We start from the raw sequence: 16,290 nt of genomic DNA, 5'->3' as shown, positions 1-16,290 counted from the left end.
TGACAGATCGGTCGTTTGCCGATGGCAATTCTTCATACGCTTTTAACCCTCGGACGGCGGACAATTCCTATAACTGTATAATTGATGATGTTTAGGGCCGTGCTTTATTTATCAATTTTTTAAAACATATTTATAAGTCACAGTGTTAACCCTTTGCACTCGTGTGGTGACCGTGAGGCGCCACTAAAAATTGCTGTATCATTATTCAAAATATTTTTTACATTATTACATTTATTTGTATTTAATAAATCTCTGAACACTTCAGTATTGTACGAGTAAATTGCACCATTTTCGTATGTATAACAAAAAAAAAAAAAAATACGTAGAAGGGAAATATTCTAGGTCGGAAGAAATGTTTTGCTTTGAAGTTCAAATGGCTTCGAGTGCAAAGGGTTAAATTTTAAATGAATCTAAAAAATGCGAATCTGCATATAGCTTCGCAGACTGTAACGATAATATATTTCGTCGTCCAGTTAATAATCATCCCAACACCCGTACATTTATACACAGCGATATTAATGGACGTGTCAGCGTACTTGATCAAAATAGCAGTCGCATGAATGCCACGCGAATCCGACGTAGTTCGGTGTAACGATTCCTCGGAATTTATTTTATGGGGGCTTCTTATCGCGGGAATCGATACGGGGCGCGGGACTTGGCGTCTGTGTGGGTGTAATTATTTCCATCTAAGGTGTCAAAGTTTAGCGCAATCATTTCTCAGGAAGGATGTTCCCTCTTAGAAATTGTTAGAGACGAACAGCTTTACTCGGGAAACTTTTACGAAGCGTCTCCGGTCGCGCGACGCTTCCTCTCTTCTCTCTCCTCGCTCTCTCTCTCTCTCTCTCTCTCTCTCTCTCTCTCTCTTCCTTTCAGGATTCCCTGGCTACTATTACCTCGACACGGCTTCGCAGAGAGCGTAACTAAATAGAAACTGATGCCGGGAGCCCGGCAAAGACCCTTATTGTCGTTCGCGAACGCACGGGAGAGGAGGACTTTCCTCGCCTCGTGTTTTCTCGCTCGAATAAGACGATTCTTCACGTCATTCTCACTCGTCTTCGCGATGTCGCGCTATTCGGAAGAGGTACGGGGAGCGAAAAGTGAGCGTCGCGCACCCACCGAATACTAAAACCCCAACCCGAACACCGTTCCAGCCCTTGTCGAAACCTCGTGCCTCACGGTACAGTCTTCCAGCCGATAGTCTGACGAAAAGTCTACGTTTTGGCCCGATATGCCGTCGAGAGAGCAATTGCGCTGAATTTTAAGCAGACGATGTGATTGGACGTCGCGCGGAAATCGTCGTGATGTATAATTCCGGGTTTCGTCGCGGCTAAATTTTAGGGTACCCGCCTAACTGCGTTACATCTGTCTTGACTGCCAAATAAGCAAATTACGTTGCCGCTGAACGAACCCTATGCACGTGTAGGTCGCGCGGCCAATGAACTGCAGACGTTTGCCATTCCGCACGCGTGCTTTATCTTTAATTTCTCATTATTGTAATTATTGCGCAGTGCGAAAAATCTGAATGCTATGCGGATACTACCCTTCGCGAATACGAAAACGTAACTTGGCATGCCATTACACCAGTGAGAAAATATATGCATTTTCAATGTGACGGATAATATTAGCCACGGTGTTTCCAAATATGCATTGTCAATTTTTAAACGTGAATATTCCGTAGTAAAATAAAACATATATTCGGTTTAGTTAATTTATACATGTGTTTTCGATCATTTATTCAGCCACTGTAAACAAACTTATATCACGTTACGTTCGTAATTACAGAAAACCAAAATTGTACAGTTCGTAAAATTCGAAATGGGTGGTATTTCGAGGAACGTACGAATGTTAATGTTTATAACTAGGTTCATACCGAAGCATTCTGCAAAATGCATATTTTTCTGGAACAGTTCGGAGAGACAAACGCGCAGGGGAATTCTATTTTCATCACCAGCGGCTTCAGTAAATTAAATTTTAAATGAAACCGTGTGCGGTTTCATTAAACTTTTCATTTTTCAAGTTTTTGTAAATGTTTATGCGCGTCACGCTCGCACAAAGATGCGCAGTCTACTTTTAACAAAAATTAAAATAAGGCAGGATTTGGTTTTGTCATATGACACTACCGGAAAGGGTGGAAAGTCTGAAATTCTGTTGACAGTTACTTCATTTCCTGTGCTATTTCCGTTGACTTGTGTGCGAACATGAAAATGGAAGAGAGTTGAAAAAACTCGCTTTTGGTGCTCGGACAGCGAATATGTTTACAATGTTGGTCTTTAGTTAACTATTTCGAAAGCTAAGGGCGAACCACAGAAAGGCCGGGCTCGAATCGAAGGGAAAAAAGAATCCAGGAAACATTAATTAATCGCATCGATCGAATGAATCGCAGGTTAACCAGAAATTGGCATCGTTTGGAAGAAAAAATATTAAAACAGACAACACCTATATTTTGTTCATTTCAATTCAGTAGAGTGAAACTCACCTGTCAACGCTAAAACATGCGAAAAGACCACCTGGCAACCTAACAATTAAAATATCTAGATCGCAGCCTACGGAGGATAAATGCATTTCCTGCAAGCAAAATAACATAGTCATCATCAGATAGAAGCGGACAACAGTGTTGCATGTTGTTAGGAGTATTTCCCAGAGTGCCACATTTCCGTCGTAACGTGTTCCGCACACACGGCGAAAAATGGCGGAACATATCACGCGCTTCGACAGAGGTTACGACCTGTTCTTTCGGCAATAGCCGGTTCTCGTTTCGCACAATAAACTCCTCCAGGCGATGCTGTCTTGCTCGGTCGACAGTTTCTAATTACGCGTCGCGCCAGCGGAGATACCATCTACGGGATAATTATATAATGCAGCATATTCCATCATGCGTGCAGCGGGTGGGCCGAGTGTGTTTGAGGTGGTGAGGCGTGCTGATGACAGACAGGGTGTGCGGGTCCGATAGCGATAGCATCCCTTGTATCGTGCTGGACGATGGGCTGGCTGGCTCTCCTCTTCGTCCTCCCTTCAGGAACCATCGTCGCATTACCCTCTTCCTCATCCATCATGTCGACAGCTTCGTTATGACCGCATACTGACTGCGCCTCTGCCCATCGTCTCATGTACCCTTTCGTCAAACTAAATCTACGATGTCCCGTTCTCCTGTCGGTTATCACCGAACCGTGCGATTCTACAGATATTCTATGTTTTTACTGCCGCCTCTAGACGCTATCGATACCGCGTCCGAGGAACGGGAGCGCTCATCGAGAAGTGCCATTTGTTTTCCGAAGGACCAGCCAATTAGAAGTTTGGGAACTTAATTATAACGGTAGATTATTCGCACTTCGTCAAATGTAAAAACAACAAGGGACACTCGCACGGAGATAATTGTTACAAGCGCCAAGCTCGATTGCTTAATGCTAATAGTATCAAAACCCCCGAATTCCGTTTTAATTAATGGTTCGCCCCCGTTGATGTTGGCGGTGGTTACACGAGTGATCTTTTCTACTCACCCTAAGTTTGAAGGAGTAAGGACTATCCCTCCAACCTCTTCTTGAAGGCCTATGACACAGGAGCGGGGATATTTATTTAACAATTAGGAATTTCTTCTTCTAGAGAGCTTAATGCATGGGATGGATGGTGAAACAACCCTTCCGCATTCTACTTCCCAGGAGCCATGTTTACGGTGAACGTTTTAAGGACTGGCATGCAACTACGGTTTACGACTGTGTGCTGTCAAGATTTGAGGAAGGTGGGACTGGTTTCGAGGCTGTTCCTCTCGAGGCTTAAATCGCTGAAACCGGAGTCTCAGGTTCGAAGAAACTATTGCGAGCGTGTCAGTATCTACACGCTCACCTAACTAAAAACATTCAGTTTCGTATAAGAAAACAAAACAGAGATCGCCGTGAAATCTCGGAAGCAAAGATAGAGAATATTTGTGACTATTACAAGATATCTCATTCGAAACAAAGTAAGTTTCGTTTGAAATACTTTTTACCAGGAGTTATAGATTGGGAAGTAGTTGCGTGCGAAACTTCAGACCGGGCACCCTGTATACGTATGGCCACGGTCGTTTTGAAAAATTGTTCGATCGCGTAGGCTCACCGTAATTACGGTGACGGTCTCGCTGGGATCTAGGGAATCCGATAGCGTGAAAACGTAATTGTCGATCGATCCTGCCTTGAAATCCCAGCGAAATATCTGTCCGGCGAATCATTCCAGGTAAATTGGACCACGACGAGCGCATTATTGTCGCAGTAATTTCGGTATCACGTGCCACGAAACGTCAGCGAACGTCGGCGTCATATCAACGGAACGATGCGTGGCGAGCGGTTAAATCACATTGGTCGCGCTACGTTGAACGATGATACGTTTCGGTCGGGCCATCAGCCGAGAGGGGTTCAGGTGACACGAGAGCGCCGGTCGCGCTGATACAGTCTGGAATCTGAAGTATTTTTCTCGCCCGGGCACTCCGCATCCCAGCGGCCTACCTCTCTTTCCTCTCCTCGCTTCGCTGCTCTATCAAATTAACAAAGGGGAATATCAAATTAAATTACGGGTGCGCGGGAGAGTGCAGGGCCGTGTTTCGAGCCGGTGCAAAATCCGGGGGCGAGTAGGGTGGGAGTGGACGGTAGAGAGAAAGAGAGCGGGGGTCGCACGCAAACGCCTCGACGTACCCGCTCTTCCATACGGAGACCGGTTTTCGAGGCGTCAAATATTTGGGCGGGGAACTATTTCCTTTCGCGCGTAAACCGGCCGCGCGGCGTGCTCGAACACCGGCCAGATAAAGAGAGCTATTAGATTAAATCGGCGAACGTATTGGGATTTGAATGGAAACCAATTCATATCGCGCGCGTCGACGCTAAAATTAATGGCTCGATCGAATAAGCTTAAAGCACTTTTCGCCGGGAGGCCATGCCCGCTCTCTCGCTCTCGCTCTCGCGTTCGCGTGTATTTGCGTATTCGGATTCCATTGTGCCCCCCTGTTCCGCGAAAGAAACAAAGAATCGGGGCTGGTGAACAGGAACCGTATCGAAATGCCGGTGTTCGCCGCGAAATTAAAAACTACACACTGGTTACAGCGACAGCTGAGTGCGGGTGGTGTGCTCCTCTCTATCCGTCTCTCCCTTTCTCCCTCTCTCCCACTCCCTCTCTCTCTCTCTCTCTCTCTCTCTCTCTCTCTCTCTCTCTCTCTCTCTCTCTCTCTCTCTCTCTCTCTCTATCTACCGATTTGTTCCTTTTTTCTTTTATTTTTTTTTTTTTTTTGGTTCGTTTCGCGCGACACATTCCATAGAGGCGCGCGGGGGCTTCGATACAATCTCGACCGAGAATATTGAAGCAACAAAGAATGCTTCCGAGAGTATCAATTCAGTTGGATGGCCACATTGGTTCGCTCGGTGCAAAAAAAAAAAGAAAGAAGAGAAAAGGAAAAAAGGGAGAAGGAAAGAGAGGACAGAAGAATTCTTTTTCCGCTGGACTTTTCCTTTAGCCCTTTATACGGCCATAAAACTGGAAATTTCTTCGTATTTCGCCGCGCGTCGCACTCATTCTGTGTATTCTACGCGCTTCGACGCGCATCCATTCGTCTCCTTTTTCCCTTTGGCTCGGCCCCGGCTGTACCGTCTTTTCCTTTTTCGGTGCAAACATAATGAATATTGACAAACCACCCTTCCCCGCTCTCCCTCTCTCTCTCTCACTCTCCGCCACCCCCTCTTCGCCTAGCGCTCGAGGGTGCGTCGTACCGGCAAGCAGAAACAAATAGGATGAGACGTAGGGGTAGCAGGTATCCGGCAACCCTTCGCAATACAGAACTACCATTGCGCTAGGTACAAAGCACACTTTCTGTCTTCTCCCATCTTTTGCCGTCGCTCTTTCCATCCTTCCACATACCCCCGTCACGTCCCTCCATCCCTCTTTTTACTCTCGTTCGCCCGTACTTTCGCTCGCGGTTTCCCTCTTCGTCTATCGTCCTCGACGCAATCGGGTAGCTTCGGAAATATATTAGTTCGGATTCGCGGTGTGGCGGGAAGCGAAGCGATACGGTTCCCACCCACTGATTTGATGCGATTTCCACGTGGAATGGCGTCGAGGAAATTACGGTGAAAGCGCAAAAATTCGTTTTCGTTGAAATTTCGAGAATGTCGCCGGGTACCTCTCTACCTTCTCGCCACCCCCGCTCCCGCGCAGCTTCGATTCTGCAACTCCCCCCTAGTTTCACCGTGTGCCGTGATCTTGCTCGCTTTTTAGGCTTTCCTCTCAATTTCAGAACCAATTTGTATATCTTTGGACGCGGTACTGGTCGCTGGATTGAATATACAAGTCGAAGTGAATGTACCCTTGCAAACCGTGGCCGGATATCGTCTTCATTTTTTTTTTCATTTTTTCTTTTTCGAGTAAATGGAACGGCGCGCCGATCGGTTGGTGTGCGACTGATTTTTCTGGGTCGATTGGCAACAGCGGTGGATTCTTTTTTTATTTGGATTGCTGCTATCGAACTGAATAACATTTGCTTAAAGTATTAGGTTTTAGTTGGTCGAGTTTCGTGTTAAAAATTAAATCTGTGTTGTTGTTGAAAACTGAAAAATTTAATAAAAAAACTGAATAATTCTTGAAAATAAATCGTTGATCAATAATGATCTCGCAAATTGCTTTTCGAAGTGCCGGTTTCCTATGAATGAAGAGGTACTCTTCACCGGCTCGACCGCAGGTTTTAAAACAACATTCTCCGTTGATCTATTAAATGGATTATTTTTGCGAACGAACGCCCGGGAAAAAGCGACGCCATTAAAGTCAAATTTAGAGGCATCGGCTTCCTTCTTGCTTTTAAAGATATCAAAAGAACGCCTCAGCTTAAGGTTTCGGGCGCAAGAAGGATTTTCCCCATGCTCTCTTCTTTAGGGGCAAACTACGTCCTTATTTGCCACAAAATCGTAAACAGCACTTTATGTATCCTATCCATCTTGTACAGGTACGCGCGCAAGGCCTGTATGTGAACGGCACACAAACTTCCGCGGGGAACACGCAACTCCATTTCTTGCAGGTGTTGCTGAAAAACTACGATGCACGTCACTGCTTCCTTTTTGCAATCCTTGGTTAAACTCATTACTGAACGTTAGATATACAAACACTGGGCACCATAGTACGAGGCTAAACGTGCGTCTATGTTTTGTGAATATTGATTCTGATTTTTATGTTCGTTCGTTTTTCAGTTAACTCCACAGTGAGCGTTACTATAATAATCAAACGCGTTCAATACTCTTCGAATGATTGCATGCATGTTTTCGACATTGCATGTCGATGACGTGTATAATAAGAGACATAATTGATTGATCACTATATTCCGATGTGTGCAATATCATTTATAATGTACGGTGGACCGTGCATTACGTATCGACGTTCCATTCACGTGACTGATAAATAAGTACTGTAACATTATGGCAACCTGCACACTCCGTGGCGTGCCTCACTTTGTATGAATCATCCTGTACACATGTAGGGTCTGTTGTAACATTTCAGAATTTCCTATGGAATTGCATAATAACAATTAAAGATCCCTTAAACTAAACTAAACTAAATTAATTAAACCCTTAAATTAAACTAAATTAAGATCCCTTAACAATTTGAATGCAACGTCACCCACGTGTCGGTCACAGAATTATTTGTGCAGGTTTTAAAACAAATTTTTACGTTGATATATTCAGTGTACCAAACTTGATTAGGATCTGTAATATGCAAGAAAGTTGGAGGACTATTCAGTATCATACATTTAATTGTTTTCAATTTTTATTTCATTAAATAACTTACTTTGATTTTATGGAATTTGGGGGGTTTCAATTTTGGCGATCAAAGTGTTAAATTTCTTATTTATAATTTTAGAAAATAGAAGAGGTAAGAGTTAAAATCGTTAAGAACCGTCTATTATATTTTTTCGTTATTCATTGTCAAGAGCTCAGAAATGTGCATAGAAAAACTGCTGTTTAATATGAATTATAAATAAAGGTGATATCACTGTGATCACTTGGAGCAGTGAAAATTAATTATTGATGATGCAGGTGCATGTACAATCATTGAAGACAACGTTATCGTTACGAAAGATACGAGATAAACAGGAATATTATTCTGATGTCTTCAGAGAACAAATTGCAGAATATATAATGAAGCTCTTTTTACGCTATTCCTCTCATTTACCGGTGGTGGTTACGCAACAAAGGGTATCAATTTTCGGTGCTTCTTTCCATCTTATTTTAGTTGTCTTTCCGCCTTTCGTTTCACCACTTTTCTAGACTCCTGATCGACCGTACTTAAGCATCGAGCCGAACAACAAGGAACGAGCTACGGCGCTTTCCTCATTACAAGCCGGACAGTTTCGGTCTCGTCGTTTCTTTCTTCAAAGCAGGAGTTTTGATTGAACGAAGGCAAAAGGCAGCCCCGAGTCTACCAGGAAGCCCTTGTTTCATCGTTGCCTCAATTATTCTATCCCCACGTTTTTCTTTCTCCGCCTTCTTCTCTCCGAGTTCCCCGGTGTCTCGTCGACGTCCGATAGCACTTACATCCCTCTCGATCGGAGCTACCTTAAATTCTTCTCAGATGTGGTTCAAATTCAATAAAGATCGCTTACAAAATTTAACATTAATTCGTTTCAAATAAACCTTACTTTCGGAACCGCTAGATATCTCCGCAGAAAGACGTCTTATTCTACAGTCGTGTAATTTTATTTGTATTTCATTTTGTTACTTCGCAAATCAAGAATCGTTTTTTAAAACTCTGATGACAGCTCTGGTAAAATACAGTGAGTGTAAAAGTATTCGTACACCACTTAGAAAACCATATATTTCTTTATGTAATTGTACATTTCTTTATAAAACAAAAACACAATTGCGGTTATTATATGTTTCAACTACAAAATGTGACATAAATAAATTAACGAAAAGTTAACGTTAATGAGATATATTAAAAACAGTCTGAAGTCTCTCAAAATTAGCAGGCAAAAAGTATTCGTACACGTAACAAATTTAGCAATAAACGTGTTATAATTTGCGAAAATAAATTAAATTAATATTTCGTTCGATAGCCTTTCGACTGTATAATTGTGTCCAGTTTTCTTGGCATGGAATCCAGTAAATGTGATTTCGTGTGTATATTGCCCCATTCCTCTTGCGGAGAAAGTTTTAATTGTTCTTTACTTGAAATATGCTGGGTTCGGATTGTTTTTATCAAGCAGATCCCATAAATTTTCGATCGCATTAATATCCGGAGATTGCGGAGGTGTTTTCAAATGTTGTGGTGTGTTATAAAGCAACCACTCTCTTGTGTTGCGTGCTGTATGTTTGAGGTCATTGTCTTGAATGACGATAAAGTTGTCTTTTATACCCATTTTTTCTGCACTACTTACAATATGGGTTTTCAATATGTTTAGGTATATTTTGTGGTCCATGATTCCCTCGATGAAGTGTAATGACCCCACTCCAGCAGCACTCATACAACCCCAAACCATAAACTGAACCTCCAACGTGTTTTACTGTGGGACGTAGATTTTCTTTTTGTAGCTCTGTATTTTTCTTTCTGCAGACCATACACTTGCCATCAGAGCCAAAAACATTCAATTTACTTTCGTCAGTAAATATGACTCTTCGCCAAAACTCGATAGGCTTATTAATATTATCTTTCCCGAAATCAAGTCTCTTCTTTCTATTTGCGGCATTTACGAAATACTTCTTGCGAGCAACTCGGCCGTGATATTCATTATTTCGTAAACAATTACGAATAGTGCTGGCACATACACTTACTCCAGCGTTGTTTGCAAGCTCAGCAGCGATCTTAGGGGCACTAATTTTAGGATTTGTTTTTATTTCACGCACTATAAAACGTTCATCGCGTGAACTAAGTTTTCGAGGGCGACCAGATTTCGCTTTATTTTTATTGGTTTTTCGTTCACCATATCGATCTATAATTCCTTGTATAGTGCTATGTGGCCTATTAATCGTTTTTGCTATTTCTCGCAATGATTTGCACTGATTATGCAGTTGTATAATAATTTTTCTTTCAGTCTCACTTGTTTCCTTACCTTCACGACCCATTTTACCGAATGTTACAAAAATTGACTGGTTTTGCAGAAGGTTGCCACTAGACTGTGCATCAAAGACCCTGTCCGATTATTTGTCGGGTCCCGCTAAACCATAATATAAACAATCGGACGCCTTTCAAGTACATTCTAGTACCTGTAGGAATACTGTTTGCGCGTCAATTTAGAGACACTTCTAATACTTTCTAATTTTTCTCGTTAACGTTAAACTTTTTCAAGTATACTTATATGACAGTATGTAGTTAAAATATATAACAATTACAATTATGTTTCGTTTTATAAACATGTGCGCAATTACATGAAGAAATACATGGTGTTTTAAGCCCACAAGAGGTGTACGAATACTTTTTACACTCACTGTATAAGATTTTCGTAGACTTTAAAATAATGTAATTTGAGTCACGAGGGACACATTAAGTTGCGAAAATGTGGGACGGGACGGCGTCCCTTAAACAAACACAATTTCATATGTAAAAACAATTGTTGTATCGTTTAAAAGTATGCAACCCGTTAAAAGGAAAGTGTCGAAATACTTCCGGTCGACGGCGGTGTGTACGATCAGTTTCCTGAATGTTTCGCAAAGGCGCCAGGACGGCAGAGCGTTACGTAAGCAAGTCTACGTAACCGAATCAAAATAGAAGCGCGAACGTAGAAATGTTGTTGCATAAGCGACGAACGGTTGAGCTCGCAACACCGAGTCGGGGGCAGGGAGGGGAGGAGGGTGTCTTTTCTAAGGATTCGCCGAGAGAAACGCAATTAAAGTTAAACGTTGCCCCCACCCACCCGCCTCTTTTCCTTTCGCTATTTCTGTTTCTCTTCAGACAGAAACGTCAGTCTATAAGCGAGAGGTTTCCCCGGTTCCCTGTTGGGGTTGGTCGGAGGGTTAGAGAAAAGCGAATTCTCGTTCAAAGGAGCATTAATTCACGAGCTTCTCGCTGGATGCGAGATCAAACACTTTCGTCAATTAGCTCACGGTTCTTGCATGCGTATAATTGGCCTGGCGACCAGCCAACATCGAGAGATGTCGATAGAACGTGGGTAACGTCGAGGTAGGGCAACGGTGTGGACCCCCCGACGAGGACGACGGCGAGGTGGGGTGGAGATCACATTTTAGTTTCCAATTTTTATTCCAATTAACTAGTCGAATAATATTTGCATAATCGCGGGCCGGGGTTCGGCGGACCGGGGATACCGGTGTTGAAATTCAGTAAGGTTACATGAAAAATGTCTTCCTCCCTGCCCGCTTTAAAGTCTACCGGCGCAGACCGGGGAGAAAATTTTTAGTGGAGCTCTTAAAGTCGGTTGGAAGTGTACAAATAAATGCAAGCTTCGAGCAACTGGAAAACCTGGGGACCGAAAACGCCGAGCTGGACCGCCATCGTCATCCCTTTTCCGCTGCGGAGAAACGGAAATCTCCGCGTTTAATTCACGTTTAATGTGTGCTGCCCGACTGGATTTCTTTTTTTATGTGCCTTCCCTTCTCACGCCGGGTGGTATAATTAACCCGCCTCTGAAAACGGCCTGCAGGGACCAAGCGCATTTTCGAAGGGACTCTTGCTCCGTGAAAATTCCAACTCGTCTGCACTTCTCCATCCGTGCATACCGGTCCTTTTTTTTTCTCTCCTCCCCTTCTCTTTTTTCGTCTATTTTTCATTCGTTCCTTTTTCTCCTTTTATTACCGGACGAATGTACGGACATAAAATTAAGTATGTACCGTATTCGAGAGCAGTTAGTCGCGTAGACGTCTCTACCCTTGTTTGTGCAGAATTTTTTATTCGACGCGGCAACCTTCCGTGTTTTCACCGTTGATCGAAGCGTTTCAGCCTGCAACTTTTATGAACTACTCGGCCTGTTAACATTTTAGAAAACCGTTTCGATGCGTATTCGCGTTCAATTTCTGCTCTGCGTGTATCCTGAAGGTCGTTTATTAACCGTGCCGATGTAAATATATGCATACGTAAGTTAAACATTTTTCGGTAAGCCCTTGAATGTTTCAATTCCGTTATTATTGAACTTCGTGGTGACCATCGTGACATTTAGTTTCTATAAGCAAGCTTGCTACTGTGATTTTAATCCTCGTGGCTTCGTGTACAACAATCGACAAAGTTCCATTGCAATTTTACTAGCAACCGGTTCATAAATGAACTAAAAGATGATACAAATGATATTCGATGTTTCAAAGAATCATTTCAGTCGCTTCTGCACTTTACGAGTTCACAATTTACATATCTATTTCTATTAAGTTGATCGACCCAAACGTTTCCAACCAATACGATAAACAACAATGTAGATCCAACCGAAACCTTATCAGCGTTCGACTACTTTACGCGGTTATGGCTGGTACACCCGCGACATTGGAATAGAAAGCTACGATTTGTATAAGTAGATGGCCGAGCTTGCTGAGAGTTTTCATAGAATCTAAGAACGCTCTATCTCGGAGTTGGCCGGATTTTTTATTCGAGCAATTTCCTTCCGCGATTCCTAACACAGTGGTCGACTCTCTGGGAAACAAATAACAAACTGCTCTGGCGCCAAATCCAATAGATGGCATTTTTTCCCCGGGAGAATTTGATCAGCGACGCCCATAGAGACAGTGCGGCGCAGCGTCCGAGCCGTTTCGATTAGAGTGATAACGAGAGATCGGTTCGGCTGGCTGATCGTCGTTGTTGCGTTTACCAAAGATAGAAATCGCTCGATGTTGAGAATGAGTTCGGTGGAAGTCGGGAATGGGGAACGGCGTAGCCAAGAAGAACGAATGGGGATGACGAAGTTGAAAAGGGCGGAGAAAGGGGGCGGGCGATGGTGAGATGCCATCGGTGTCTCGCTCTTCTGTTTCTGTTTCGTGGAAGGAGCAACGGCTATCAAATATTTGCAGCGTCTCTAACCCACAATGCCTCGCTCGATAAAGCCGAAAGTTTGTTTACGGTTGCCGGTTATTCCTTCGTCGCGTTCTCCTTCAAAGTCACCAACCTTCTCCCCGGCCTCCGACGCCGGATTCCTTCTGCCGTGGCACTTTAACTTACAACCTACCGGAGAAATCTCTTCTTACCCTCCGTCGAATTTACGGCAGTTGAATGTGCTCGATCGGCGGAAAATACTGGCGTCGACCTTTTTTTATACCGATCGAAGATAGAAAATTGACGTAACAATTTCGAACGACCGAACGGACGCGCGAATGGAAGAAAATTGGCAGCCGCGAGAAAGAGAGGACCCCCCCCCCCCCCCCCTCCTCGGGAGGAACTTTACTATTTTTCGCTGGCCAGTTAAATTCCTCGTCGTCGACTCGAATTCCTTTCATTTTTCGCCGAATGATCGAACGGAGCCCGCTGTAACCGGGTTGCATAAAACTTACGCGGAAACATACGTTTTATGCAACGCGGCCGGGAAATAACGCGAGCGCAAGTCATGAAAAACAAGCTCCGGCGAACTTTTTCATTGCGACCCCGTGCCTGCTGATCGAGGAGCTGCGGATAGACGCGAAATTGTCCTCGTCAAATTTTAATGTTACCATTCCTTCGACTTGGTAACTTACCACGATGTGACGACGGCACGGCCCTAGAACAATATCAAGTTTTTAAGATCTCCGACGCTACGGGGAAAGAAAGTCCGTATAAGCAATTTTATTGCTTTTATTTGAAAGGACGATAATTATTGCCATCGTTAGGATGTGTTTTCGTGGGAGATGGGTCGTTGCGGTCGAACGCATTTTTATTATCTGAAATTCTGAATTTTTACGTATAGTTTGTGCCCGGTGCAGACGTTCCATCGCAACCGGAATCGTTCTAGAACTTTTGGATACTTGCAATTTTGAACTTTTGAACGTTTGAATTTAGGTGCCGTCAATGTTTCTAATTAGAACGACAACTTCGTACAGAATTTCACTGAGAAACGGAATGCCAACTGTTTATGTAGATCTTCGAATAAAAATGACGATGTATCATAAACGCGTAGGTGTCCCCACTTCGTCTGATCAAAATGTCACAGTAGCAATGATAGGAGTTAGCCAGCGGGGGTGGAACGAGCGAAAGAGAGGATCGCGACTGTTTCTTCAGTGATTTGCAATTGCTTTATCGCAGTTTCGGAACGGTATTCCGCGTAGAACACGGAGCTAGGGGTTAGGGGCAGAGGGAAGGGAGAGGGGGTCGGTGGAATGATTCAATGTGGCCTAGATGCTTGCTGGCGATCGTCCAAATCACTTCTGGCCCCGGTAGTCGTCTACCCAAGTTCGGCCCCGCGGACTTCTAAGGGCTATTTGTACTTAAGCGGGCCAGACGACGCGCGAGACGACCGGGAAAACATTTCGTTGGGAGTGCTCTCTCGCTTGAAACAATAAACGCTCCGTCCAATCGAGCGTGGAAGATAACGAGCGAGAGAAACGGCTGGGAGAAGAAAACCGTCGGAAAGAGTTGTTTGTTAGATTCCCGACGATCTCGTTGAATTGCGAGACCGGCGAACTTTCCCCAGCGCCTTTGCTTCCGCGTCGAAAGATTTCCTAATAGATCTTAATAATGCACGTCCGGGACCCCGGCTTTCCCGGGTCCCCTTTCGACAAAGGAATATTAAGTTTTCAAGAACTACGGAAACTTTGGCATTTCCGCTTATGAGTACTTAATTGAATTGTATTTACCGACAACGCGAAACCAACATCGAACCGGCATTAGCGAACATTTTCTTTTCGGATTTCAGCAATCGCTTAATGCACCTCGGTGCATTTGCCCTCGCCGACTGATTCGCTTCGCATCGTTCCCATAGTATACGTTTATCATATTTTATATACATATTTTTTTTAATTTTATGGCTGAGATTTTTCGATGAGAACGATCTGTGAGCCGAGAGAAACTCTGGACGAGAAAGCAGGAGTTTCCGCGGAAGATCCAGGGCCCTGGTAAATTTATGAATCATAGAAATAAAAATTTCGAGCCCTCTTTATGGCATATAAATATCATCGCGTTATACGCTCTACATAAATCAAAGGCTATGTATAAGGTTTACGATTGATCTTCGGTAGATCTTGCCGGGGCAGCCATTAAATTACAGGGTAGTAAAGTCGTCGACAGTTACAATAAAACCGGCGTTACGTGTTGCATTGACGTTTATTAAAGTTCGGCTGGGGATTCGTCAGCAAGTTTTCCCGGCCGCGGAGAATGGTTCTCGGTTAGGTGGCCCGGAGGGGAGGGAAAAATACGCTTTGAGGAAAGGGATGAAGAAAAACGCGAAATTGCGAAATGCCGAGGTGCCAAGCCGGATGACAAACGATTTAGGCGGAAACGCGGAATACGCTTTCCGGTTTTAGGATCACCGGCAGCTTGCATTTAGCACGCTTCGACTAACTTGGCTTCCACCTCATCAATCTTAGGCCACTTGGGTAGCACTGGCAATTACAATATCGGCTTGCTCGACGAGAGTTTGAGGTTGCGGCCGAAAGGGGTGGTTCTTGGCACGCTAACCCGAGCCAAAGCTTCTGGCTCAGCTCGGCGGTGCCCCACCTGCCTAGGGAACATGTCCCACCTGTTGCGAGCGATCAGTCACTTGAGCCGTGGATTTGTTTAAATCTTGATAACGTGGACCTCGTATCAGGTTAATTTCAATTCTCTCGGGAGACGGGATGGAATAACGCGGGCCTTTTCAACGGATTAACAGGTACTTCGGTTCGATTCAATGAATTACATCCAACTGCTCAATAATTGAAGGAGAATGGCGCTGATGCGATACCGAATAGCTCCTCTAACTGCCCTGCTTTACATTTTCAAGGTGAATCGAAGCTATTTCGTAATCCAACCTCCGCGGAGTAAAACGGTACTCTAATGGAGCAAGTTCAGCGCTGTAACTGAGACATAATCAACTTCAACAGTCTTTCAGGTGAGAATAGAAATTGTGTTACCGCTGTGTACAGTTTTTTTATAATATACTACGTCTTTGACACGTTCACTGCCACGCTAATGCTCATGAAAGTGACACGAAATGAGAACAAGTTTTTTAAAAACATAAGAATAGAAATACTGACGTAGCAGTCAAAGTTTTAATAAAAATTATTATTGCAAAGTTTCTGAAAGAATCACGAATCAGTAAAGTAATCAATCGCTTTATTAAATTTTCTGAAAATGTAGAAATGTTTGACGATGTTTGAATGAAAATATCCGGAGATAAACGATGTGGAAACGTTTTGTATTAATGATAAGGGTGTGAACAAATGCAACAGGGTACAGAAGAGAAATGAAATTAAT

The 16,290-nt window shown here is 43.6% G+C and overlaps 1 protein-coding gene across 14 annotated transcripts in view; it reads right to left on the bottom strand.

The window, feature by feature from the left end:
* Positions 1-16,290, bottom strand: part of Bru3 (CUGBP Elav-like family member bruno 3) — a 781,126-nt gene that overhangs the window by 198,613 nt on the left and 566,223 nt on the right. For 10 of the 14 annotated variants that reach the window (XM_076794651.1, XM_076794650.1, XM_076794644.1 and 7 more), the window contains one exon: positions 3,498-3,546. The exons of the other annotated variants lie outside the window; for them this stretch is intronic. In XM_076794651.1, the coding sequence (XP_076650766.1) occupies positions 3,498-3,546 (49 nt within the window). The remainder of the gene's footprint in view (positions 1-3,497; positions 3,547-16,290) is intronic. 14 annotated transcript variants of the gene reach the window in all.

The sequence above is a fragment of the Halictus rubicundus genome, chromosome 10, assembly GCF_050948215.1.
Source record: "Halictus rubicundus isolate RS-2024b chromosome 10, iyHalRubi1_principal, whole genome shotgun sequence".
Taxonomy (NCBI): domain Eukaryota; kingdom Metazoa; phylum Arthropoda; class Insecta; order Hymenoptera; family Halictidae; genus Halictus; species Halictus rubicundus.
Note: the sequence above shows the minus strand (reverse complement) of the source record. Positions and strands in the feature narration are given on the sequence as shown.